At 51.5% G+C, this 24,681-nt stretch overlaps 11 protein-coding genes across 11 annotated transcripts; 7 read left to right on the top strand and 4 right to left on the bottom strand.

Moving 5' to 3' along the window:
• Positions 1–2,428: 2,428 nt before the first annotated feature.
• Positions 2,429–4,732, bottom strand: PtrM4_102340 (Fungal-trans-2 multi-domain protein; the record flags this gene model as incomplete). Its single annotated transcript, XM_001936337.2, has 1 exon — positions 2,429–4,732. The coding sequence occupies one exon, from the start codon at positions 4,730–4,732 to the stop codon at positions 2,429–2,431; it is 2,304 nt and encodes a 767-aa protein (XP_001936372.2).
• Positions 4,733–8,486: 3,754 nt separating this feature from the next.
• On the top strand, positions 8,487–9,729 carry PtrM4_102330 (HMGL multi-domain protein; the record flags this gene model as incomplete). The annotated part of the gene is made up of 2 exons (XM_001936338.2): positions 8,487–8,744; positions 8,800–9,729. 2 exons carry the CDS (start codon positions 8,487–8,489, stop codon positions 9,727–9,729), a joined length of 1,188 nt encoding a protein of 395 aa, XP_001936373.1.
• A 1,368-nt stretch (positions 9,730–11,097) lies between these two features.
• On the bottom strand, positions 11,098–11,750 carry PtrM4_102320 (prolyl 4-hydroxylase alpha; the record flags this gene model as incomplete). The annotated part of the gene is made up of 2 exons (XM_001936339.1): positions 11,098–11,635; positions 11,692–11,750. The coding sequence occupies 2 exons, from the start codon at positions 11,748–11,750 to the stop codon at positions 11,098–11,100; spliced, it is 597 nt and encodes a 198-aa protein (XP_001936374.1).
• A 1,084-nt stretch (positions 11,751–12,834) lies between these two features.
• Positions 12,835–13,212, top strand: PtrM4_102310 (uncharacterized protein; the record flags this gene model as incomplete). The annotated part of the gene is made up of 3 exons (XM_066107465.1): positions 12,835–12,921; positions 12,971–13,078; positions 13,126–13,212. 3 exons carry the CDS (start codon positions 12,835–12,837, stop codon positions 13,210–13,212), a joined length of 282 nt encoding a protein of 93 aa, XP_065961914.1.
• Positions 13,213–15,224: 2,012 nt separating this feature from the next.
• PtrM4_102300 (Atrophin-1 multi-domain protein) lies at positions 15,225–16,153 on the top strand (the record flags this gene model as incomplete). Its single annotated transcript, XM_001936341.2, has 2 exons — positions 15,225–15,449; positions 15,503–16,153. The coding sequence occupies 2 exons, from the start codon at positions 15,225–15,227 to the stop codon at positions 16,151–16,153; spliced, it is 876 nt and encodes a 291-aa protein (XP_001936376.2).
• A 560-nt stretch (positions 16,154–16,713) lies between these two features.
• On the bottom strand, positions 16,714–16,908 carry PtrM4_102290 (uncharacterized protein; the record flags this gene model as incomplete). Its single annotated transcript, XM_001936342.2, has 1 exon — positions 16,714–16,908. The coding sequence occupies one exon, from the start codon at positions 16,906–16,908 to the stop codon at positions 16,714–16,716; it is 195 nt and encodes a 64-aa protein (XP_001936377.2).
• A 443-nt stretch (positions 16,909–17,351) lies between these two features.
• Positions 17,352–17,873, bottom strand: PtrM4_102280 (uncharacterized protein; the record flags this gene model as incomplete). The annotated part of the gene is made up of 3 exons (XM_001936343.2): positions 17,352–17,611; positions 17,662–17,785; positions 17,838–17,873. The coding sequence occupies 3 exons, from the start codon at positions 17,871–17,873 to the stop codon at positions 17,352–17,354; spliced, it is 420 nt and encodes a 139-aa protein (XP_001936378.1).
• Positions 17,874–18,263: 390 nt separating this feature from the next.
• Positions 18,264–18,554, top strand: PtrM4_102270 (PGA2 domain containing protein; the record flags this gene model as incomplete). The annotated part of the gene is made up of 1 exon (XM_066107464.1): positions 18,264–18,554. The coding sequence occupies one exon, from the start codon at positions 18,264–18,266 to the stop codon at positions 18,552–18,554; it is 291 nt and encodes a 96-aa protein (XP_065961913.1).
• A 592-nt stretch (positions 18,555–19,146) lies between these two features.
• PtrM4_102260 (uncharacterized protein) lies at positions 19,147–19,587 on the top strand (the record flags this gene model as incomplete). Its single annotated transcript, XM_001936345.2, has 1 exon — positions 19,147–19,587. One exon carries the CDS (start codon positions 19,147–19,149, stop codon positions 19,585–19,587), a length of 441 nt encoding a protein of 146 aa, XP_001936380.2.
• A 2,652-nt stretch (positions 19,588–22,239) lies between these two features.
• Positions 22,240–22,446, top strand: PtrM4_102250 (PRP38-assoc multi-domain protein; the record flags this gene model as incomplete). The annotated part of the gene is made up of 1 exon (XM_066107463.1): positions 22,240–22,446. The coding sequence occupies one exon, from the start codon at positions 22,240–22,242 to the stop codon at positions 22,444–22,446; it is 207 nt and encodes a 68-aa protein (XP_065961912.1).
• A 1,283-nt stretch (positions 22,447–23,729) lies between these two features.
• Positions 23,730–24,318, top strand: PtrM4_102240 (WH2 domain containing protein; the record flags this gene model as incomplete). The annotated part of the gene is made up of 2 exons (XM_066107462.1): positions 23,730–24,117; positions 24,170–24,318. 2 exons carry the CDS (start codon positions 23,730–23,732, stop codon positions 24,316–24,318), a joined length of 537 nt encoding a protein of 178 aa, XP_065961911.1.
• Between the last annotated feature and the right edge of the window lie 363 nt (positions 24,319–24,681).

The following is a 24,681-nucleotide window of genomic DNA, read 5'->3' as shown; positions in this document are numbered from 1 at the left end:
GGGTCCCTCGGAGGGCCCTTCCTCAATTCAGCCACCCTTTGTCGGGGCCAGGACTAGGGCCGCCTTCAACAAGGGCGTGGGGTAGCTAGTTGACGCCTATTGCAGCTGAATATGTTCTAGTTGGACTGTTTTCCCGTTCGCATGAATTGTAGCCCCTCCATATTTCGGTGAGTAACAGGTTAGCCGTCCCTCGCTCGCTCATAGTCGTGGAGAGGGCCCCGCAATTGCGGATTCCACCCCGGGACGCTTTTGTGGTGTGTACAATATGTAACCAGGGGGCGGACGTTTGATGGAAAAGGGCAATTGGCAGCGTGCCCTCCAAGACCAACAAATGTATTGTTTGCATGAAGAGTGTGGTTTGAAAATAGGTACAAGCAGTAGCATCTAGGTTACACACCAGGGTCCTGATCTCCTCCGTACCTGGGAGAGATCTCCGCCGATCTCCGTTTGTACTTGCATGAAGAATAATAATACCGGAGAGAGGGCGCAAAACAAAAAAGTCGCACACCTGGGTAGCGAATGAGAAGAAAGCTCTAACCCAAATTATGGTTACGATCAACACTGAGACCCTTTGCCACTCTTATTCAACCTCGGCCCTCGCCTACGTACATGCATCCACGTCTTGTCATTGTTATCACAAGGAAAATAAACGACTCCGAGTCCACAAACATGAGAAAATAAACACATTTTTTTCCCGGAAATTCCCAGTACCAAGCCGGTGAAATACTCCTGCCCCTCTATCATCATCATCATAACGACGACGACAAAAAACCACAACGTTCGATCAAAAAAGAAATACCAATCATGGCATAACACACCATCTGCAACGGGTCCCTGATCGACCACCTAACCCCCTACATATCTAACCGCCAGCCAACCACCCACCCACCCAGAGCACAGCACAGCAGGTACCCCCCTCTAACCGGCGTCCCCGAATCCAGCTCTCTGCCCCGCGTTCGCGTCACCCACCAAACCACCAACCCCCCAGCTCCGCAGCTCCGAACTTGGCCAAACTCACTAAAATCAAGCCAAGAACCCTTTTTCACTTTACTGTACGTGTTTCCGTCCGCCTTCATCCGCCGCTGGCGCGCACGCGACACTTGGTTGTGTGGTGCTGAAACTTGACGTAATTGATGCGGATGGTGAGGGGGTTTTTTTTCAGGGGAGTGAGGGGGTAGTGTAGTGTAGTGTAATGTAGTGTGGATGATGTAGGACCATGGTACTGAATGTAGGGGAAGGAGGGGTATCCTTCCCCCCTGGATAGACAGAACAGACAGACAGACAGAAAGAGAGAAGCAGAGTGCCGTTTCGTGTGCCGTTTTGTGTCATGTGTTGTACATACTTACACTCCTCCCTGCATTTCTGTCTCGTTGCTTCACGTACGTGGGTAAAACGCGAGGTACGAGCAACTTAGTCTATGCACACTATACTACACATACATGCACGGCAGATTCCAAGGGGCCACCATGCCGATCGGGGGATACCATCAGCTGCGAGTTGCATCATCCAGCGATACCGCTTTCGGGCGCCTTGGTCTTGTGTGAGCATGGCGTTTTTGGGTGCAAGGCAGAATGCAGAATGCAGTGGTGCAGGTGAGCTGAAGTGTCAGCTTCCATCACACACAACGTTGCGTTCCGCGGACTGTTTTCCCTGCCCTTATTTTCTTTGCAGACGGAGGCAGCATGTGCTAAATTGTCTGGATCATGACGATATCGATGTTGAGACGGTGTGGGGCACGTGCCATGGGTTGGGTACATGTGGGTTTTTTTTGTAAAGGCGGCGTTTTAGTTGGGTGGAGTTTTCGGGGGGGTTTAATATACGCAAGGCGGGATGATGGAATTACCGTTATGCAATCAAAAACGCATCTGCGTCTGCATATGTCGTGCTTGTGCGAAGGGCAGGATCGGGCGTTTACTGTGAACTGCTACGAGAGAAGAAAAAACCGGTGAGTTGGCTGGGTTTGTTGGTGTGAGATTTGCTTTGCCTAGGGGTGCAGTGCAACGGCACTTGTGACCCGCTGTGTTGGGTTGAGCTGCTTGGGCTGGGGACAGAGGGGTTGCATGTTCGTTGCTCGTGCAGCCTCGCGTGGGGCTGCTTATTGTGTTCACATGGGAAGATGGAGAGACTGATGAGGGAAATGTCTTGTATTTGTTGGGCTTTCATCGATTGAATGATTCATTGTTGCATAAAACATCTTACAAACTACAGATAATACCACAGATTACTAGAAAAGAGCCGAAAACTTTAGGTGCCCTTTTACCCACCAATAATGACCCACATAATAATCCCATAGCCTATATCATAACATATTCGTGCGCGTATTTTCGCCGTCCGTCGTAAGCTTCGTATGAAAAGTAAGAACCAATGAAATAAGAACATATGCTCGCGTATACGTCAAAGCTCGAAACCAGCAAGCCGTCGCGAGTAATCAAAGAACAATGTACTCGCCATCCATGCGGTCCATGGCTCTCCTCCACCGGAAGGGATGTTGCACTGTGCTAAAAGGGCCGTTTTGTCGGGGAATCTGAATATCGCCGTCGGTCCACTCGTCATCCTCACGCCACACACGCTCGAGAACTTCGAGCCCGCTGAGGTTGTTGAAAAAGCCGCTCTCGCGTTGGATTTCAACACAACGCTGTCGTACAACAGCACGGTGCTCGGGATCCACACACTCTGTGCCCACAATGAACAGTGGCCAGAGGAGGAATTTGTTGACACAGCTTGTGATGCCGATTTGCGAGATGTGGTATAGACCCTGTGAGACCAGGTTCTGGAAGTTGAGAGACGATGCAGGGAGAGTGGGTTGTGCTAGACGCTCAGTGTAGAGAAGCGCTGCATAGCGGAAGCTCTCGCTGATGTGGAGAAGTGCTGCTTGTTCGGGAGACATGGCGAGCATGGAAGATGTAGCCTCGCAAGATGTTGATTGCATGTCACCGGGTGAGGGAAACTCCCACTCTTGAAGTCTGTTCCGTAGATCGTTCCACTCCTTCCAGAACTCGGAGCGGGCATCGTCGTGTGCGGATGAAAAGGGATCTCGTGCTTCGGCAATAGGTGTGGCCCAATCGCTGCCGTCTATATTGTCAAAGCTAAAAGAATAAAAGTCTTTTGCCTTCTTCGATCGAGGGGATGAAGTGGGTGTCTCGTCATCATCGCGTACAGGTCGATTCTGACTGAGCAAGTTGAGTCTTCCGAGCCGCGCAATGAGTTTGAAGAGCCGCCCTTCACAACCAGAGTGGTGTTCCATTGAGCCCAAGTTGGCGCTCAAGTTCATCATGTCAAGGGAATCGCCGCGGACCTCGATTTCTCGGTCGTTGACTGCAGCGGTCATGACATCGAACCAAGTAAAGAAGGTCTCGATCCATCCGACAAATTCTGATTGAACTGTTCTATCCCGCAGACTCAGAAGCTTCTGTACACCAGCGAGCTGGGTCTTGAACTTTGTGAAGCCAGAATCGCAGACGTGGAAGAGGCAGAGGATAAGAAGCGTAGCTAGGACAGAGTCGTCCTGCGAACCGTCAAAGTCGACTAGCTTCTTGTTGAGTAGAGCGATGGAGTTGGCCTTGTAGTGCTTCTCTTCATCGGTTGCTTCGCCATGCATTTCGCGCAGTTCTCGGGCAGTCATTTCCGAGTAGGCATGTGCTGGGATGAGTCGGGTATCGTGAGGAACGCTCAATCGGCGTCCTTCAATACCTCCTCGCATGCGCATGTTGTTCGTGGCCAGAGCGCCGATGGCGTTTTGCAGCTCCTCATTCTGCATGGCCAGCTGGATGATGTGCATCCGGTAGGGGTTGTTGTGGCTATCAAAAGCCACCAGCACCGGGCATATAAATCTGTCGTAGTAGTCCAGAAGGTATAGCATCCGCGGGGAAAGGGGCGAAGTGATGGTAAGGCTCTGAGGAATAGAAGTGGTGAGCGACAGAACGTCTTGAGACAGGGGGCCAGAGCCATAGGAAGACATACCCTCCGATGGGAGAAAGGAGAAACCGGGTTGGAAGCCGTTGAAACTCGAGCTCATCTCTCCCTCCACAAACACATCTTGAAATGTAACGGGGCCCATACTTTGCGGGGCTGTGCTGACTTCAGGATAGTCGTGTATACTTTGGTCTGAGCTTACGCTCGAGCTCATGTCGTCGCCCATGGGCAATGAACGTGGGGCCTCATGGAGAAAGTAGTTGTCCAAGGAGCTCATGGGCGCGTGGTCAAAGGATGGGTAGCGAGGCATTGACGGGTCGGCAAAGGGGTATTCGTCGACTGGGGTGTTGGGAAACTCGCTTGGTGAGGGAAAGTCGCTATCGCTATATGTGCCCAATGAGGCAGTCGAGGCAGACATGCCATAGTCGTCTAGAGGAACATGAAGAGTGGTTTGTAGTCGTTGAAGAGGACCTCTGTGTGGTTGGTGATGCCTGAACTTGGAAGCCTGGGGATGTAGGAACTCAAAATGATCCCTGTGATGTTGCATGGGAAATGACATTGAGGGCGAAGGAGTTGGGATAGGGATTGGACTGGTCGGGCTGTAGTATTGGTAATCCTGTGGTGCGGAATACATGGGACTTGTGGGACTCCTTGGGGATGGTGCGCCAAAGTCTATGCTAGCCCTGGTGTTGAAGTGATGTTGATCTTGCTGAGCACTGCTGGACGAGGATGTGCTGGTGGAGACTACAGAGTTGATCCGTTGTGATTTGGGCTCCTGTGTGGCAGTGGATGGGGGCGACTTTGCAATGGGCAGAGACATGCCTCGAAGCTTTCCACGGCTGGCTACTCCAACACCCCATGTGAGAGTGGTGCGGTATCCAGAGCATTCCTTGCCGATCTCGACACACTGACCGCAGTACGGACGGCGTCGATCGCACTTTACTTGACGCTTCTTGCAAGCAAAGCAGTCGTCAGTAGCTCCAGTAGCGGGAGCTCTTCTTCTCCGTTTCCTTGGGGCAGCGGCAGCATTGTTGGTGGTGGTGGTTGCGGTGGTAGTGGTGGCAGCGGCAGTAGTAGTGTTTACTTTCTGAGCCTCTACAGGCTGGGTGGTGGGTGAGACGGCCATGATGGTGGGTGTTGGGTATAAAAGAGGAGGTGTTATTGCAGTCTTGTACAGTGTTGCATCTGCAGGATAGAATGTGGAGCGTGTATAGTAGGCGTATAAACAGAATAGACAAGAAGACGAGGGGCAATACTCAATGGAGCATAGAAGAAGCGCGTCACGGTGGGTTTGTATTATTTTGGCTCGACGGGTCTGGGTAAAGGAAGCTTGGTCCCCGTCTGATAAGGACAGGGCCCTAGCGGGCAAGGCTCTGGCATGCCAAGGGGTAGGATGCAAAATGCCGCGGCATACTGGACGCTAGGATATTAGGAGAAGAGGTGGTCATCTTGAGAGATGTGCATGAAGGATGTGGCCTGCAGCGAGTAGGCCAGGTGCCCGCATGTTCTCGCAGCGGCTGCGAGGCTTTGGACTGTGGCAACCCCTACTACACCCCACACGGACGCGGCGAATTGCAGGGTCGGGCGAGGTAGGGTCGGGTTACATCGTGGAAAATGGTTTTGACCCCGGCAAAAGGCCCATGAATGGCGACAGTGGCCTGCTGCAGGACGGAGAGGGCTGGACGCCACGGTGCCTCGACCAATGAAGCAGCGGGAGAGGCACGATCTCCTACCGGCCGCTAACGTCGGAGGAGCTAAGGCAACCCAGCCATTGAGAGAGCTTGTCTCGAGTGCTCCGGGGTGAAGGGGGTGAATTGCGCGAGGACGTGCTCGGCTTGTGGGTGCGTCTGCACGTCTGCACAGCCAGCGCGCGCTGCTGATAGCGTCAGGGTTTAGCACCCGAGAACCTAACCTCCCCATGGCCCCGACCGGACGAATGACCTGGCTCAAGCCGTCACGGAGCCGACCGAGGCGATCAAAAGGTGCCGTCGCGAAGATGCATCGAAGCTGTGTAGAAGAGCAGCCAATGTCAGCACTTGCGGGCCTATGAAGCCTCCCGTCAGCCAAGACGGCCGCACAACAACGACATGCTTTTGTTGATATAGTTGAGCGGCGACGGCGACAGCGACAGCGACAACAACAGTAGACAGTACACAGTGATAGACCCCGCAAAGCCACCACCCCGGAGCCCCGATGGAGCGTGCATTTACATTGCCGCATCGCAAACGTCGCCTGGCTGCAAAAGCGTCATGCAATTTGCTATCCTTTGCACGCGACCGGCCACCAGACACCAGCAGCGAACGTCTGACGGCGGGCGCGGATATTGCGATGACATAGAAGGCAGGACGGGCTGGGCGTGGATGATGCAAACCTGCACGAAATCGCTAGGATGCCTTGAACACCCGACGCCTTTTGACTGTCCTGCGTGAAGCGTGCGTGAGCTTGCTGTCGCCTGCTCCGCAGACACTTGGCAGAACTGGAACCGTTCTTGTGGGACCGCCCGCTGTGATAACAGCCATGCACGCCTGATGAGTGCGAGATATGACCATCATCATCCTCACAAACCCCCACGGCTTGCCGCCCTCGCCGTTGCCTTGCACTTTGATCTACTTGCTACCCTGCTCTCCAGCCTATCCTCTCTCATCCCCTTTTACTCATCCCGTCCGCTTCGAGCTGCTCTGCTATACTGATTCCTATATGCCGTGGCTTTCTTTCGGGCCGCCGCAAGAGTTTGCCGAACGCTTCTCGTAGTAGTCAGCCAGCCAGCTAGCAAGCAACTAACTTCTATCCACCCCCGGTGCGCCGTCACTCAGACCCCAGCCTGTTTCGCAAACACCTTGTTTGCCCTGGACACAGTGTCAGACGCCTTCGCGACGGCCTCGTTGCTCGAATCGCGCGCCTCACCGATGCCCATGGGCTAACCTGATCGTGCCATCGCGCACGTGAGTGCCAAGTCAGACACGCATCGGGGACACACGCTACTTTGGTATTTGCGGCCCAGCTCCACCACTCAACGATTTGTCTCAGGTAACAAGCAACTTCAATTTCGTCAGCAGATGGTCCTTTGTGCTGCTAGACCAGGTTTTCATCTCAGGCCCTCATCGTCAATGCACCCGCCCTGTTGTGCACACGCGGGGTAGAGTATGGGGATGCAGAGACACAGGCCTCGTTCGCCCACACTACTGACATGATTCTGCTACCCCATGTGTCTCTGCAATATCGCTGCCATGCCTTGGAGACCAGGCCAGTCCCCTCAGCCTCACGGATGCCGGCAGGGCGGCCAACCGTTGGACGGCCACCAACGGCCACGGACGCTGATAGGAAAGTTGCGCCTTGCGAGATTCCCCATGAAGCTCCGAACAATGACCCCAGTGATCCCTGCGCATCATATCAAACACAAGATGCCTGAGGGGCAGTAGCCTGCAAGACTGACCATGGCCGGTGGGACATGGCGAAGCGAGCAGGCCATATAGCGACCGTACAAAGTCCTAATCTCCGCCCAAGCAATTCTTCCGGCGTCATGGAAAGACTCCAATACTTCGCTTCCCGGACCCTCTATCTTACGATGCCCGGTCCGACAGTAGACATTGATAATAGCTTCTGCACCAGGCCGAGGCTCACACTCAATTGAGAAAGGCTTCCCCCGCTGTCATGGACTGTATCTTGCCCGTAGCAATTGACGAGATGATCGCATCTCTAAGCGCAGCATCTTGAGCAACCGGCGGCTGCGGTAGCACATGCAGCTAGTACTCCTCGGACCTCTCTTTTGGTTTCTCCACAAGCACTCTGAGCTAGTGACGAGCACCGTCGATGGGGCACACTGGGTCTTGGGCTCTAGCGCCGATATTCTCCCCAGGCTCGATACTTCCGGCTCTTGAACACGCGGACGCACCTGCACAACCCTCCAAGATGATTCAATAAGAGCGGCCAGCCGGGTTTTGATAGATGACTACAATGCCGCTAGGCAGTTGCTAGCACGTGAGACGGCGATTGGACACCCGTTGACGGCCTAAAGCACTGCCGGCAAGGTTTCGCTTGTCTAGCCTCCATGAACATTAGCCCTGTGCACAAGACACATGTAATTTTGACTCCAGAAAGCGAGCATATCGTGGAGATTTGCGGAGAGGTCATCCATCGCGTGACTGCTTCCCCATGGTTCATCCCTCTACCCATGGAATAGTCTCTCAAGTGAACGCTCCGAGGGTTTTTTTGGCGTGCATATCAATGGCGTAGGTGTGGCCTAAACATGGTCAATTAGAACCCTAGCCTTGGGCCTCTGCAATCTTTGGCAAGCGCATGACTACTACATCGTGCGTCGTATTTTGCGATAAGGCAGTACTGATAACTTGATGGGTCCTCTATCGTCGGGTTCGTGATCGTGTGCGAAGCTACGTGGGAGCTCCGAGCTGGGATGAGGTGAGCGGGCCATGCAGAGAAGCTCGTTCCACCTCGATGAATGATCCCCGCACTGCAACCTCACCCCCACAAAGTGTTTTGAAACTATGCACGTCATCCTGTACCCTTTCACCAGACCCTGAGCCGATTACTACAGTACCATCTGTTAGTCCCTCAACATGTCATCAAAGCTCTTCTGCCTTCGTTCTGCGCGTCTTGCTGCGCGCCACCCGTGTCGTCGAAGAACATTCGCTTCGGCCGCTTCTAGCCGCGCCGACCACGTTCGTATTGTAGAAGTTGGACCACGAGATGGGCTGCAGAATGAGAAGAAGACTATCCCGTTGGCGACCAAGATAGAGCTGGTAGAGAGACTGGCGCGAACCGGCTTGACGACCATTGAGGCGGGCTCTTTTGTCTCGCCGAAATGGGTACCGCAGGTTAGCTAGTCCACCAGGGAGGTTTACCGACGTGATTTACTGACGATCAGGACAGATGGCCAACTCTGCTGAAATACTTGAGCGACTACTCTCCTCACCGCCACACTCGTCGCATCCCATCACATACCAATGGCTCCTGCCAAACGTCAAGGGCTTCGACAACTTCCTCTCCACCTGGCAGTCCAAATCGCAATCAGGACACGACGCGTATCCTACACCTCCACCCTCCCCCGGTACCGATAATGGCCCCGCCCTGAACACATCCTCGTCCGATCCCAATGCCATGCCCTCCGCATCCTCCGGCGCCGACGCCATGAACAAAAATCACAACTCAACGCCTCCCATACACGAGCTCTCCATCTTCACCGCCGCGACAGAATCGTTTACACAAAAGAACACAAACTGCTCCATAGCCGAGTCGCTCAAGCGCTTCGAGCCGATCATGTCGAAGGCAAAGGAAATGAATCTAAATGTGCGAGCGTATATTTCCGTGGCACTCGGGTGCCCGTATGAAGGACCCGATGTCGACCCACACAAGGTTGCGGAATTGGCCGTGAGCTTGCTGGAAATGGGGGCTGATGAGATATCCGTAGCGGATACTACAGGCATGGGTACCGCGCCCAAGACGTTGGAGCTGCTGAAAACACTCAATGCAGCTGGTGTGGATAAGAGCGATTTGGCACTACACTTCCACGACACATACGGTCAAGCGCTGGTAAACTCGGTGGTCGCACTTGAACATGGAATCCGCACTTTTGATGCCGCAGTAGGTGGTCTGGGAGGCTGTCCATTCAGCCCAGGTGCAACCGGCAATATTGCGACAGAAGATTTGGTGCATTGCTTCCATAGCTTGGGTGCCAAGACTGGAGTTGATATTGAGAAACTTTCGGAAGTGGGTGAATGGATATCGCAAGAGCTTGGAAGGCCAAACGATAGTAGAGCTGGAAAGGCCACTCTGTCTCAGCTACGGAAAGCTATGAAGTAGGGGCCTAGAAAGTTGAAGCATCCCGTCGGCTGAGGAAGAGCATGAAACAAGACCATCTTGGGAACCCTTGTCTGACGTATTGGGCACAGTCTTTGCTCTTTCTCGGTACTGGGTGTACAAAGAAGGGACTGATATGTAGGTAGTACTACATCTGACTTAAATAAAACGCAGAATACAGTCAGGTTTCCACAACTTAACTTGCATAGATCAGCCCTCTTTTTCACCTTGTTCTTTCTTCTGGTCTTGCCCTCTATGGTCTCCTCCCTTTTAATCGTCGTTATCCTCACACCGTCATTTGTAAGTCGCCCAGGACCCAAAAAAATGTCAAAAACATACAACAGCGGGGATTCGCCAGTGGTCACCCACCTGACTACTAGTCCGCCGGTACACCGTTTGAGTACCGCTGAGCGAACGGGAAGCGCTATTTTCGATGTCCTATGGTCGTATGTGAGAGATCTGCGGGTTGCTAGCTTTATGATCAAAGGTAGAGATGGAGGTGGAATGCAAAATGGCAAAAACATACAACAGCGGGGATTCGCCAGTGGTCACCCACCTGACTACTAATCCGCCGGTACACCGCTTGAGTACCGCTGAGCGAACGGGAAGCGCTATTTTCGATGTCCTGTGGTCGTATGTGAAAGAATAAGTCTAATTTGCATTTATGTCATTGATCGATTTGGTGTTGAGTGGATGAAGCACTTCAGATATACAGCACCTCGTACACATAGAGTCTACAGGCTTCTTATCCTAGATGGCCATAGCAGCCACGCCACGCCTAACTTCGACTTGCCCACAATCTATACACGGAAACCGCTAGCAGCTCGCTTTCAAGGTAGGAAGGGTGGTCGCGGGGGTTGAACAAGTTTAGGCTACTTAGGGATGTTAGCGCGCTCCACTAACGTATACGAAGTGCCACGGTTAAGGACATATAAGGACCTATTTCATATAGTAATAGCCTAGCCATGCACAGAATTCTATTCTGTTACCCTATGTTATTGTGGAGCTAGGTATTGTGTGGACGGTCACGCCACGTTAGGTGGGGTACGCAGCTTACTGACCCCGGACGTTAGAGGCAGATAAGACTCTCAACTATTAGATTAACGATGTTTGTAGTGGATATTCAAAATATAAGGACAGATGTTTATTGTGGCTTCTTTGTTGCGTTACAACATTGTTCTGTATATGTCTGAGTGGGTGCGGCACCCGGCGGTATCCCGACCCCCTCTTCTGATGTTTAGAGCTCTAGTAACAACGCGTGATATCTGACAGGACTATACCCATAATTCTAATACATGCCCGCATGTACGCTCATCATCTAGCTGCCCCCCACTACACCGTGTTGTACGGTAGTTATATCGTAACGCAGCATCAATGGGTCCAGATATTCAATCCAGTTTTTGTGCCATTAAGCGGGGGAAGACCAGCATGCAAGGTCCTGTGGTCTCCGTCGCCAGTAACGTTGAGGTTTTTCCAGAAGAGCGCGTTGCCAGGAATAGGTTTGATAGTGATGCCGGTGGTATCATTGCAATCAATGAAGCAGCACCATCTCTGGTCTTCTTGTGACCAATCCACCGAAATCCGAGGAAATCTCGTTCCACACTCCTCGCAACTTGCCTCGAGTATGGCAAAGATTGTCGTTACTCTCTGTGTCTCATTCGCTGGTATGTCTTCGTCTTGAAAGTGATCCCAATGCTCTTTGAACTGTTGCCCCGCCTTGTACCGAGTGAGTTGTAGTTTTTCGTGGTTCTCTAGAGGTGTGAAGCCTTGGAGGCTGGAAGCTCGAGATATGATACGTTGGACGATGGTGTCGTTGTTCGGGAGTACCGCTGTATCACTCGTGCGATAATCTGAAATAATATCGTCTTTAGTACCGGTATAGACTTGCGATCTGTTGTAGGCGCCTTCTCTAGTTGGTATATTAGCATATAGTTCGAATTATTATCGACGGGTAAGCGAACATACCCTAAACTCAGTAGGTGGGCTCGTTCAGAGGGTGAGATGAACCCCTCGAGGTGTATCATGAGCGGGTCGTAGGAGAGTATTCGTGCTGTGTATGAATGTGATGAAGGATCATCTGTAGAGGTAATAGACTTCGGCCATATATACGATATAAAAACACTCAAGACAAAGAGTAGTATCAAGAAGCCAGAACGTTCTCTAGAAACTTTGTCGGAAAACATCTTATTGATAAGATAAATAATGATAGGTATCAATGTTTTTGGTTGTCGTTGGAGTAAGTCTCCCGTTATCGATAGCTCGAGTCAGAGTCACGGCTCATAAGAGAACACAGTGGTGCTGAACATTATCAGGACCGCGGCGGACCGCGGCGGACCGGATCAGAACCTTGGAACCGCAGCAGACTGGATTAGGACTACGGCAGGCCTGATTAAGACTGTTGCGGACTGGATTAGGACCACAGCAGACCGGATTAGGCCCGCGGCGGACCGGATTACAACCGCATGTCTGCCAATTCTCCATGCAATTCACTCCATTGCGTGCGAACCGGCTCTATATGTAATACTCAACACAGCCAGTATCATTTCCTCTATTCTGCCTTTCATTCAATCCATGCTGCCTTGGTATTGATGGTGTTGGTTACCCAAGATCCCCTTCCAGTGTGCGCGCGAAGGAAATGATACCATGGTACAGTCAACCGCATTGGGACAGCGACCCCCAAAACCACGGCTCCCAAACGATACCAAACGATACCAAACGATGATAGGGAACGAATTTGATACCGTCACCTAACAGAACTTCTACCCAGGTTCCCTACTGCAGGAAGGAACAACCCCTGGCTTGACAGGCCCCAAGATTTGACATCATTCACTCGTGATATCGACTGAACAACTGTCAAAGTTTTATTTACTCTCAGCTACGACACAGTCTTATGGAGTAATACGATTGAATGGTAATTACCGAAAGATTGGCGGTATACACGTTGTAAGGTTCGATCAACCCCCTGGTGGCGCGTGCTATGGTTGTAATCCGACACACAGAATGAACATAAAATGAGATCTCTTCACACCCCGGAATTGCTATTCAACAACATCCTCCTCCTCCAATCAAAACTACCTTCAACAAGTTCTCTTATCTATTCTCTTCATCATGAAGTTTCTTATCGTTTGTGCTGCACTATTGGGTCTTGCGGCCGCTGTCCCAAATGCACACTTTAAAAACGCCGTTAGAGACAGTGTGAGATCTTTGTAATCTTTTATAGTCCGCATAAGCTAACCATTACAAGGATGCATGTAACGGTGTACAGTGTGAGGGCACTACTCCTTCTACCGGCACTCATCCTCCCTCTCGGCCCCCCACAAAAGCACGCTCTGATGAAGCCGCCATGGAGAAGGTAAGATGTTTGTAATCTTTTATACCGCATAAGCTAATCATTTCAAGCGTGAAACATGTGACTTTGGGTGTGTGGGTTCTACTGAATCTCCACCTACTGGTCACATTCCAAGGCCCCCCACACGTCATGGTTAGACACTATTCTGGGGCTTCCAAGTTCTGCAATTTACATATCGTTGTATGGAGTTCTCTCTATATAGAGTTTAATCTCGGCCGATTGTAAATTGTGTCAATTGCTTCTCGTAGCGAATTTGACTAGAGGAGGACAACGGGGAACCCCGTTACTGTAGTCCAATCCAGAGCAAGAATACCTTGACATTCTCCAAAATATGCTCCACTGTCCGTATAACTGTAACGTATCACCAATATCAACCACATAACCCATCTTTCGACTCATGTTTAACTCCATTGTCGCGCCCTGAACCTATCGGGTTTTCCATGTCGCAAAGCTTGTTGTCGCCGCATGGCCTCCCGCATTCTCTAAATTTTCTATCGCGGCACAATATGCGTACCAGAATAATAGTTGTGGCTTACACTGGGATGATGGAGGAGGTATTATGGTGGTTTCGCTGTCTGTATATGTCGTCTGGGCGAGTATAGGGTTGTGTTGTGTGGCTGGTGTTGGGATTACAGTTATTGGGCTCCCTGCTTGAGCACACATAACTTTGAGGTACATGTATAAATCCAAGGAGTTTGAACTAAAGTGCTATTTTGTCTGTAGACTAATCGGCATGTAATAGCGAGCAGCGGTATTTGTATAGCGATAGTTGTGCCACGGGTACCTCTCGGTATCCTTTGAGTATCAATATTTCTGCATCGATTCTGCAGCGGGTAAATCACTCGCTTCAGTATGCAGACCGTGCTGCTTTAATGGCAGGCATCCGCTGGCTCGCACACCTCGTTGTAGTGGAAGACGTTGAGCTCCACTGCGAAGTGGTTTCATATCCAGCCTCCACCCCACGACTCTCGACACCTATTTACGCAAAGTAGGTAACTCGTGGATGCCAGAGATTTTTGTTCTGCCCATCGACACAGGTTCTTTGCCAACCCAGACACGACTCCAATGCAGCCTGACGATGCGGAAGTAACGGATGAATCATGACGACGCTAAGCCCCCTCACCGACAATCATCGGTGCTTAGACGACGTCACACCACCAAGCTTGACCGGCACTGCATTACCATTGATCGCCCGCTAAGAGTGATATCCGTGGGGTTCGCAGCACACGCAGTAGCACAGCAATGTCCGGGGAAGACGATCAGGTTTCGCTAGCTGCGTGACACAGCAAAGCAAAGAAGCCTGGAACGATAGTAGCGCGTCATGGCCATCGGATATGACTGAAACGACTGGACGGATCGTGAGAGCACTCGGTAAATATCGATACGTGACTTGAATCGGAGGACAACGAAAGGGCCTAGCCATGGACCTGTCTTGTATATTTCTCCGACTTCAGATGTGATGGTCGCATGTCGTCTCAACAAAGCCCTGAAGGTATGCAAGGGATTACCCGTTTGTATCATACCCTGCCGCGCACCGTAGCCGTGCCTGTCAGACTGTGGCTGCGCTCCGGACAAGCCGGATCACTATGTCATGAGATGAACGGTATTTGGCATGCATTTGAAAAAGAAAACAAATTTCCAACGAACACCTGGGTCCAGTCAGTCCAGGAGGATCATCTCCAAGTGCCAGGCTTGGCGGCATCACGACACGCTGTCGTACCGGAAGCTGGTGGGAATTGAGTTTTTGTTGCTGCTGCTCCGGCGAAACTTTCGGTCATGGATGGGGACTGACGTTGTTCGCTGTTTGGTTGAAAGGCTCAAATTATGACGTTGTTTTGGGCCGCGGCGTGAGGAAGAAGCAGGGTTCAGAGCTAGAGGCGCGGCGCTAGTTGTGGCTGACGCACGGGGATCGACAGAAAACGTGTCGGAACAGGGCAGTCACAGCGCTCGGCCATGATGTGAAGTCGACTGTGAGGCTGCGTCATCGGCCCTGGCATTGTTCAAAGAGAGACGACATAAATCCATGGTCCGTCAAACTTTTACTTGCATCCCATCATCACACAATCTTCTGATCTGTCAACCTCTCACCTAAAACTATCTGGCCCTCTTTCCCTCACTTCACTCCACCTTCGAGCTGGTGTTTGCGACCATGGGTTTCGGCGGTGCTGCACTCAAGTTTGGCTCGACTGCGCTGTATGCGCTCGAGTTTGCCTGCGCGGCGGTTGTATTGGGAATCTACAGCTACTTCCTCGCTGTAGAGGCTGATCGCGATGCTCGCATTCCTACCTGGCAAAAGGCCGTCACTGGTCTATCCGGTGCCGTTGTCTTGTACACCATTTTCGCTGTCCTATTGACATGCTGCCTCGGTGGAAAGGTGAGAACAAAAACTTTCACATTCGATAGAAATCATACTAATTTATTAATCAGAAAATCTTCGCCTTCCTCGGCATACTCTTCAACCTTCTCTGCTGCGGCGCCATGATCGCCATCGCAGTCCTAACACGTGACGGTGCATCCAGCTGCAAGGGCAACGTCCAAACTCCCCTTGGTAACGGCCCTGCAAGCTCCAAGCAGGGCTTTGGCTCCAACGGCCAAGGCGACCAAATCACTTACGCCGCCTCCCTTGGTACGATCTGCAAGCTCAACACCGCCTGCATGGCCGTCGCTATCATCGGCGCCGTCCTCTTCCTTCTCAGCGCCCTTGTCCAGGTCCTTCTTATGCGCCACCACAAGAAGGAGAAGGCTTTTGGTCCTGGTCCCAGCAACGGCTATACTGCCGGTTCCCGCATGAAGTTCTGGCAGCGCAAGAAGGCCGCCAGGACCACTGGCCACCGCGACCCTGAGGTTGGCACCATCCCTACTGCCACTGCTGGAGGTCTTGCCGCCCCTGCTGCCGCTCACGACTACCGCCCCAGCCACGATACTGCCTACACTGGCTCCACCGTCGCTTCTCCCAACGCCTACGACAGCAACAAGCCCGTCACTGGTGGTTATCACACTGCTCCCCACGTTGCTCCTGGTGCCGGCTACGCAGCCAACGGCACCACCAACCAGTATGGCAGCGCCACAAACTACTAAACCATTCAGCGAACAATATCTTCCCAATCAGTTGATACTGGATCTGATGGACTAGTCTGACCCAGTCTCAATTACGCCATGAGGCACATAATTTTCCTTTTCACCCTGTACTTTTATAACGACCTTGATGCATTATACCATATGGAAGGGGGAGGACGACAACGACGAATGGGAGGAAACAAAGTTGAATACAGGAGATGCAGACTGTACTATAGTTAAGACGACGATGACACGTAATAATTAATGGCCAATATTCAATACTGAAAACAAACTCTTACGTGTTTTCCTCTCCTATACACCCTCTTCTAAAATAGCAAACGCATTTTTACGTCTCGCCTAACCACGACGTTAGTCAGCTTCTAGTCCTCATAAACATAGAGATCAGACTCCATAGACATATACTACTCACCTCAGCATCCTTCCTCTCCCCCCTACACTCCTCCTCTGCCCTCTGTAGCACATAAAACCCATACGTTCTATTTGCGTTTCTCTCAATACATCCCTCGAGCGTATACGGTCGGCAACCTAAGGCTTCTCATTGACTCTCCATTACCTAGCCATCAGTCCTGCCGATGACTGTTCGAATGAAACTTACCACCATCACACGCACAACCAAAGATATTGCAGTTTCCGATCCCGCAACGGGGTGTTCCTTGAGTTCCGTCGCCACAGGTGGTGTAGATATCTGGATAGCAGCAGGCGGATAGGGCGAGCGTGGGAAGGAGAAGTAGGAGCAGGGGGGTGGGTGTCAGCATTTTGTGTTGTCGTGGGGAGGAAAGTTTATCGTGAAAGGATTGGGATGATGGGTAGAGTGGCGTAGAGTAGTAATGGGGTTTTATATGATTTTGACACTGGTGCTGGCGCTGGGGGTGATACATGATGCGATGTAATATGGTACGTCTCTGCTTGCTTGAAGAAGCGTGGCTGGGATATGAGTGTGCAATGTGCTGTTGATGGACGTGTGTATATGGTACACGCATTGTTACAAAAGCGAGGCTTGTTTCTTCTCTCGCGTGGAAGACACAAAGAGGAAGAAGGAGATATACTATTCGTTTCTGTAAATAAATTTGAATCGAGTTTCCAGTGATGTTCACATGTTGATGAATTGTCTAAGTGAGCCGTGTTCAACGTACTTAAGGGTATCATACCATAACTCCATACTCCAGTATAAGTCCAAGCTAAAACACATGTATACTCTTCAAGCTTTCGCCTTGCCCTTACCCGCACCAGCAGGTCTGCCTCTCTTTTTCCCAGCCGCAGCTGTAGTTGGTTGCGCACGGGTAGGGGCCGGTTGTCCATCTGCCTTTCTCCCCTCTGCTGCTCTGATGTCCTCTAGCTCCTTCTCTAGCATAGCTTGTAGTTGCTCATTTCGTCGTCCGAGGAGTAGTACGTCATCTGGGTTGATTGTCTTGCGGCCGGCGTGTTTGGAGAAGACTTCCAGGTCCCGGGCGGTGTTTGCTATAAGCATGTTAGTCCACTCTTGGCAAATACTCGAGACTGATATATACCAATTTGAGTATAGACTAGCTCAGTGAGGGCACCGATGTATTGTGGGGTAGCATTCAGGTCGTTTTCTAGTGACTTTTCGTCGATGAATTGGCCGATGGAGTACCAGAGAGCGGATTTGAGACGCTGGGGTTTGTCAGTTTTACCCTTGATATTACTCTATAAAGGACCTGCAAACCTCCTCGCGCTCTACTTCGGCATCATTCGACGCCATTTGTTTGCAATTAACTTGGTTGTGAGTGATCGAGGCGCTGTTGCGGTGCCAGACGTGACGCGACTGGAAGCGGGCCGATGGTGGGGGCCTCGGAAGACACCGCCCATGAGTCGGGTGGCTCAAATGTTCTGCCAACCCCGGCGACTTCGCTGGGTCCACGCTTGCTGTGAGTGATTTATTGCGCGCGATAACTTCCTTTGCTGTTGTCGCAATCTGACCGAATTCTCCCTACAAGCAACATTGTAGATTAAATTTTAGACTTTCTAATCCACACTTGTACCGCCAAAACCACACCCCTACGAGCGCAAACCCCAATCTACACTGCGCAACGACCCTCTTGTCGCAAAGCACACCTCAACTTCCACCCAAACTACCTTTCACACCTCCAGAATGGACTACGTAATCGAGAACGTCGTCGAGTGGAAGAACCGCTTCGTCAACAATGGAATCAAGTCTTTGGAGGAAATGACGGCCCAGCGCTGGGTCCGCATCATCGCCATCATCGGCGCCTACCTTCTCATCCGCCCATACCTGCTCAACGCCGCGGCTAAGAAGCAAAAACAACAGCTGGAAAGAGAGGCCGAAGAGCTGGGTCTCGGCAAGAGCGACGGCCCAAATGCGAATGACTTCCGGGGCAAGGGCGTCAAGGTCACCAAAGGGGAGGTCAAGAAGAAAGAATAGGGCACATATATGGGGTAACCGGGTATCTGGGGGGGATAGGGAATAATGAAGGTGTAACGACGGAACCAAGGTGGACTAGATGGATGTATACAGGCATTCCAATGGAGTTCTGGGACAAGCTTTGCCAACATGCGAAGCTTTTTTGCATCATGTGGCTGGGTGGAACGGGTAGAATGTTCGGTGATACGAGAAGAGTCATTCCTAAGCTCATCGATTCACGGGACGCGCTTCTAATGGACACTTCATGATCTTGAGGATTATATGCAGAGTCGGCACGGTATCTTTAGTACACGTGTACGGGTTGCTTGTTACCCATATCCTGTTCAATCTCGCATGATTCTCAATTCGTCTCCACAGATCCAGTTCCCCAATCTGTTGACTATCTTCTTCTGTCTATCGAGTTGCACACGTCTCCACGGGACATTGGAATTCGACGCGTGTTTGTTCTCTTCTGGCCACCTCGACTCCCTTGCTTCTCGCGACCAACTTGGATATGTTAAAACACGTCTGCTCGATTAATGCGAACTCGCCGTCTATTCAGCTACTTGCAAGAGTAGTTCCTGGAGGACAATCGGAGAAATCCTCCTGCAAAATGCCTCGCCTTTCTATCCTCCAAGCGCTCGGCGCGCTTTCTTTGCTCTCAACCACGCTCGCTCACATGCAAATGAGCAATCCGTCACCTCTCCGCGATCCCCATGCCAACCGATTAAACGAACCAAAAGACTACAACATTCTCAATCCCCTCAACGCCGACGGGAGTAACTTTGCCTGTAAAGGATACCAATGGAACACACCGTGGACGCCTGTCGCTACCTACGAAGCAGGTGGGACATACAACATGTCTATCATAGGCGGAGCAACACATGGCGGGGGCAGCTGCCAGCTTAGCTTTAATTGTGACGGAGGCGTTAATTTCAAGGTCGCTAAGAGTATTATTGGGGGCTGTCCGTTGCAATCCCAGTACCCTTTCACAGTTCCTATAGAACTTGGGAGATTAGGAAGGACGACTTGTTTGTTTGCTTGGACCTGTTAGGTAGAGAGATTTGGAGTGGATGAAATGGTGTTGATTGTGAGCAGGTTCAATAAAGTTGGGAATAGGGAGATGTACATGAACTGTGCAGGTAAGCAAGACGTCCTATGTCGCCAATGCGAGTTTAAATTTCTAACCAACATAGTCGTCAACATCGTCCCACGGGGCACGCGAACTACGAGTTCCAAACCGAGTCCCTCACAACATCTGACCGTCCGCGATACGGCGAAGGTCAATGCTGTGGCCCAGGCAGCGCTTGCTTCCTATTCCGATCTCTTTGTCGCAAACTTGGCTGGTATCAACACTTGCGTGGCACCAGAGACACACGATGTTGTCTTTGGCGATCCAGGCCGCGCAGTTCAATTCGGAGACAACGTAGGGGCAGCATCCAAGCCGACTTTCCAACGAAACGCGTGCACCGACAAAGGACATACTAGTGCTGGTACCTCTTCTGATTCCGCGTCATCACCATCACCCCCTAGCAGCTCGGTTTCCAGCACAGGTGGAGATGATGGACAATGGCATGGCGGAGACTCGACGCAGCAACAGTCTTCAACTGCATCCAGCAGCATAGTAGCCGCTAACGATGGCAAGTACAACCCCGTTATGCATGCAAGTACGACCGGCCAGAAAACTCCTAGTCCATCACTGGCTCTCCAGCAAAATAACCTCCAAGCCGTTGATGTCCAACAAGGCAATAAACAGCCTAATGCACAAGTGCAAAAAGAGTTGAACGCCTATTTAGCACGTCTATACGGAACCAAAACACCCAACAAACAACGAGCAGCATGTACCATGGAAGCTGATGCCAAAAAAGATGCTGCAATATCCGCCCATACACTCCCACGCACACGCCGTCAAAAACGCTGGTTCTCGTACCAATCCATCAATCCAGAAGAAAACGATACCCAAGATACCAGTAGCAGCACACAAGCTACAACAGAAAGCGACACGAGCACAACGACAGACGAAAACAACAGTGTAGCAGCATCATCACCACAAAGTATCGACGCCAGTTTCGCCGCTTTCCTCCAAAGACTCAATAGTCTGAGTAATTCGCTATTCACGCTCGTGAAATTCACCAGTAGTTATCTAGACCAGGCGCCACCTGGAGGTTATTACGACACCAGCAGTACAACTACTACTACCGATGCGAACGACAGCGATCGAGAATCCAGTGGCGCGGTATTCACAACAGAAAAACAATACACCAAACGCTCATCCCCTTCCATACCATCTCACGGAGAAATGTCCGATACACCAGGCCCTAACAACCAAGCACTCAAACACTGGCTTGACGAGCTAAAAGCCCAAGTCGATGCCATGAAATCATACACGCAGAACACGGCTGCGCGATTCGATGCTAAAAACGTTGCTACTCTGCGACAGCGACGACAAAGCAAACCCATGGGACAGCAGACTGAGATTCTGTTTGATTGGGGGAGTTTGTACCCGGGGCTGAAGACAAACAGTTCGAGAATTGGAGCTGAAGCTGGAGGGGAGGGTGAGGATGTGAAGGGTCAATCGGGTTTGGCTGGCGTTGGCGGACAGCAGTCTGCGAATGCGACGACGACGACGACGACGACGATGGCGGCGGGGGATATCACGGTGACACATGCCAACAAGACCACTAACACGACAAACGCCCCGCCAACCACTGTACCGAAAGATACATGGACAGATGGTGTGTTTCCTTTTCTTCTTCCGCCCCCATCGTCATCATCCTCTTCGTCGCCAGGGGTGGACTCCGACGCCGCAGCCCTTTTCCCGTTCATAATGGCTCCAGGGCCTGTTCTACCGGCTGGTGTGAGCGTGGACGGTGTTGATAATCTGGAGCATATACCTGTTGTTTTTGATGATTTGGGAGATGGGGAGGAGGCTGAGGATGGGGTTAGGAAGTTTTTTGAGGGGTTGAGGCGGGAGAGTGGTGGTGGTGGGGATTGAAGGGGATGGAGGGGATAAGGAATTTGAGATTTTGGCAGTAATATGGTAGATGCGGGATCTTGATGGGATGGGATGAGATTACCAAAGTATAGAATTATACTATTTTAAACCAAAAATGTCTGCATATGGATTTACGGAATTTGTGCCGTATTCGATTTGCTACCAAGAGCTCAATAAGCCAACGCACACTCTTCACATATCCACTGTTTGTCCCCATCTAACCACCAAACAACTCACCCACCGACCGCCTGACCACCAACAAACTCTGCTTGCTTGACCCCTTCACAAACTCCAGTGCCTCATCCCCTCTTCACACCTCTCCTACTTACTGCCCCTGAACATCCACAGCATGTCTCCATCTCCTCTTTACCACAGCCACCATCACAGTCCCCATGCCAGACGACGAAGCCTTCCGCAAAGAAGTGCAAGAAAAAGTCCAGACACTCATTTCTCAGCGAAAGGAAAAAAGCGCAGGGAGATTGGTTATTGAAGGTGTGATTGAAGGCGTGAAGTTGTACCGGGGGTACAAGGAGGAGCAGAAGAGGGAGGAGAAGGGGAAGAAAGAAAAGGGGAACAGGCATAGGAAGAGGAAGAGTGGGAAGATGGATAAGAATAAGGAGAAGAGCGAGAGGGGTAGGGAGAAAGAGAGGAGGGGTCATGGACACGGACATGGACATAGGCACGGATCAAGAGAGAGACTTGAACACAGGCATGACTCTCGATCTCGGCATAGGAGACATCACCGTGAAGACCGCCACCGACGTACTTCTCAACCTCACGATGAGCAACGAGGAGATGAATCCCACAGCAGACTCCGTAATAGATCCCAATCCAGATCTCGAGACAAGAGCCACCCCCAACAGGTGCACGATACGAATCCCTCAAACCCATTCGATGACGACGCTCAGTATGAAATGACAGGTGGTGCAGGACCGGCACACACACTGCACCCACCTACAGATCGGCCAGTGAGCGGTGGCAGTGGGTATCAGACGTCGTGGCGGGACTTGGAGCTACCACCACGATCAAGATCACGGTCTCGCGGAAGTGTGGCTTCAGGCAGGAGAGCTCCAACGCCTTATCGTTCAGCACGGAAACCTGCTCACGAGCGGTCTCACTCTCGAAGGCGTGAACATGATCCACAAGACAAAAGTAAAAAAGCAGTGCCACCGCACCCATCCCGTCATCGTCATCGTCGTCATACCTCAGAAGACCGTCCAAAGCACCGTCATCGTCACCAACGCCAATCTCATGGGCACCCCTCAGACCCACAAGCTGGCCGAGTAGGCGCCTCAAACTCGCCAACACAGCGACTGCCCAGAGGCCCAGATGGCACGCTCTTTGGCAGTTTGCCAAAGTACAAAACCAAGGCCGGTTTGGCACTGGGTTTTGGCGCTCATGTTTTGAGAACGTATAGGCATATCAAGGCGGAGCATGAGGCGGGACATCGAACGAGAAGTTTTGTGGAGAAGAGGATGGATGAGGTCAGGGGGCGGAAGAGGGAGAGGGGAGCTACAAATAAAGATGGAGGAAGGCGGTTGGAGAGGAGTAGGAGTGAGCAGAGACGACCAGAGAAGTTGAAAAGACCTGCAGATCGAGAGAAAGAACGACGGGAAGTGGATAAGCGGGAAATGGGGGACCCGAGGGATAGAGGTACTCCTATTCCTGAGGTACGTGTTCAAGCGCCTATGAACACTGAGAGACCGAGAAGGAAACCGGTTCCTGTTCATGTTGAGCGTTCACCTTCGGCCCGGTCGATTGGACTGGGTGGAGGTGAGGGTTTTGTTAATTCTTCACCTTCGGCACGTTCAGATAGTTTGGATGGAGGCGAGGGTTTTGTTGAACCTCCGCCTCGCGAGGTTTCAACCTCGGCACTTTCTGGTAACTCGGACAGAGGTGAGAGTCCTGTTGGGCCTCCACCTCGTGAGATATCACCATCGACACGTCCAGTTAGTTTGGATGAACGGCAGGCTCCTGTCGAACCTGCGCGTCCTGATACACCACGTGAACTTTCACCATCAGTACACTCACTTGAACTGAATAGATGTCAGTCGCCTATCGAACCGCTGGATCCCAATACAGCTTCGTTGGTGGAAACAATAGACACATCTCGGGCTCCGTCTCCGATCATGTCGCAAGCTCCTTCTCCTCCATCGCCTCCTCCAGGTAATCGTCCCCTACCACCCCCCACACACGTGTCCATGGTTGCTTTGCTCAGTGATATCAAGGGAGGTTTCAAGCTACGCAAAGTAACTAACTCCAAAAAGAAAGATACTAGTGAGAACCCCAGCGGAGAAAGAGTAGTATACGACGAAACGCCACACAGTCGAGATGTCGAAGAACGAGAACGCGCTCAACTCGCAGAGGGTAGTACGGCTGGCCCTGCAAAAACAAAAGCAGACGCACCACCGGACCCCAACCAAGCATTCCAAGAAGACCTGATGAAAGCGCTCAAAAGACGGAGCTCGAGACAAGTAACCGAGCATGAATGTGCGACGGAACTTGGACGTGACTCTTTCGATAGCTCGCTGACATCGGACTCTAGGACCTCCATGATGGTAAACGTGTCACGGCATCTGCATGACCAAAGTATGTTGATCAAGTTTGTGCTTCGGTGTGCGTAGATTGAATATGCTAATAGGTACTCCTGTTCGACAACTCTCAACGTCTGAGAGCGGCGAGAACCTCCTCTTTACACTGGCTGCCCATATTGCGCGTCCTGATTGGAGCTTCGATGGCTTGGAAATGACACGACAGGGGATGGAGGATGCTGAGATTGGTATGGAATGAGGTTTGCACTGTTCGCACAATCACGTGTCGAAGCACTGGAAATCGGGTCTCGACTTGTGGTTCATAGACCCGCTTCAAAGGGCGCTGTAAACATTAGCCTATCCGTAGGCGTGTAAATCGATCTTGTGCGTCCGGTTGATTCGGAACTCACGAACGGGTGGAGGCTTGCTGGTCCATGCTTCAGAAATTACGCCCGTGTACTCAGCAAGGTGACCCCATGCTTTAGCTCTCATTTCATCTCCTATTCTTCGTATTATTAACAAGTCTTGGATCAGGGTTCATCGCACGCTCCCCGTTTCTTTCTCGTGGGTAAACATCCTCCTTCCTATCACTCCTTTGTGCGCTATCTTGGTGGTTTGCCTC

This window comes from Pyrenophora tritici-repentis, chromosome 5, assembly GCF_003171515.1.
Source record: "Pyrenophora tritici-repentis strain M4 chromosome 5, whole genome shotgun sequence".
Taxonomy (NCBI): domain Eukaryota; kingdom Fungi; phylum Ascomycota; class Dothideomycetes; order Pleosporales; family Pleosporaceae; genus Pyrenophora; species Pyrenophora tritici-repentis.
Note: the sequence above shows the minus strand (reverse complement) of the source record. Positions and strands in the feature narration are given on the sequence as shown.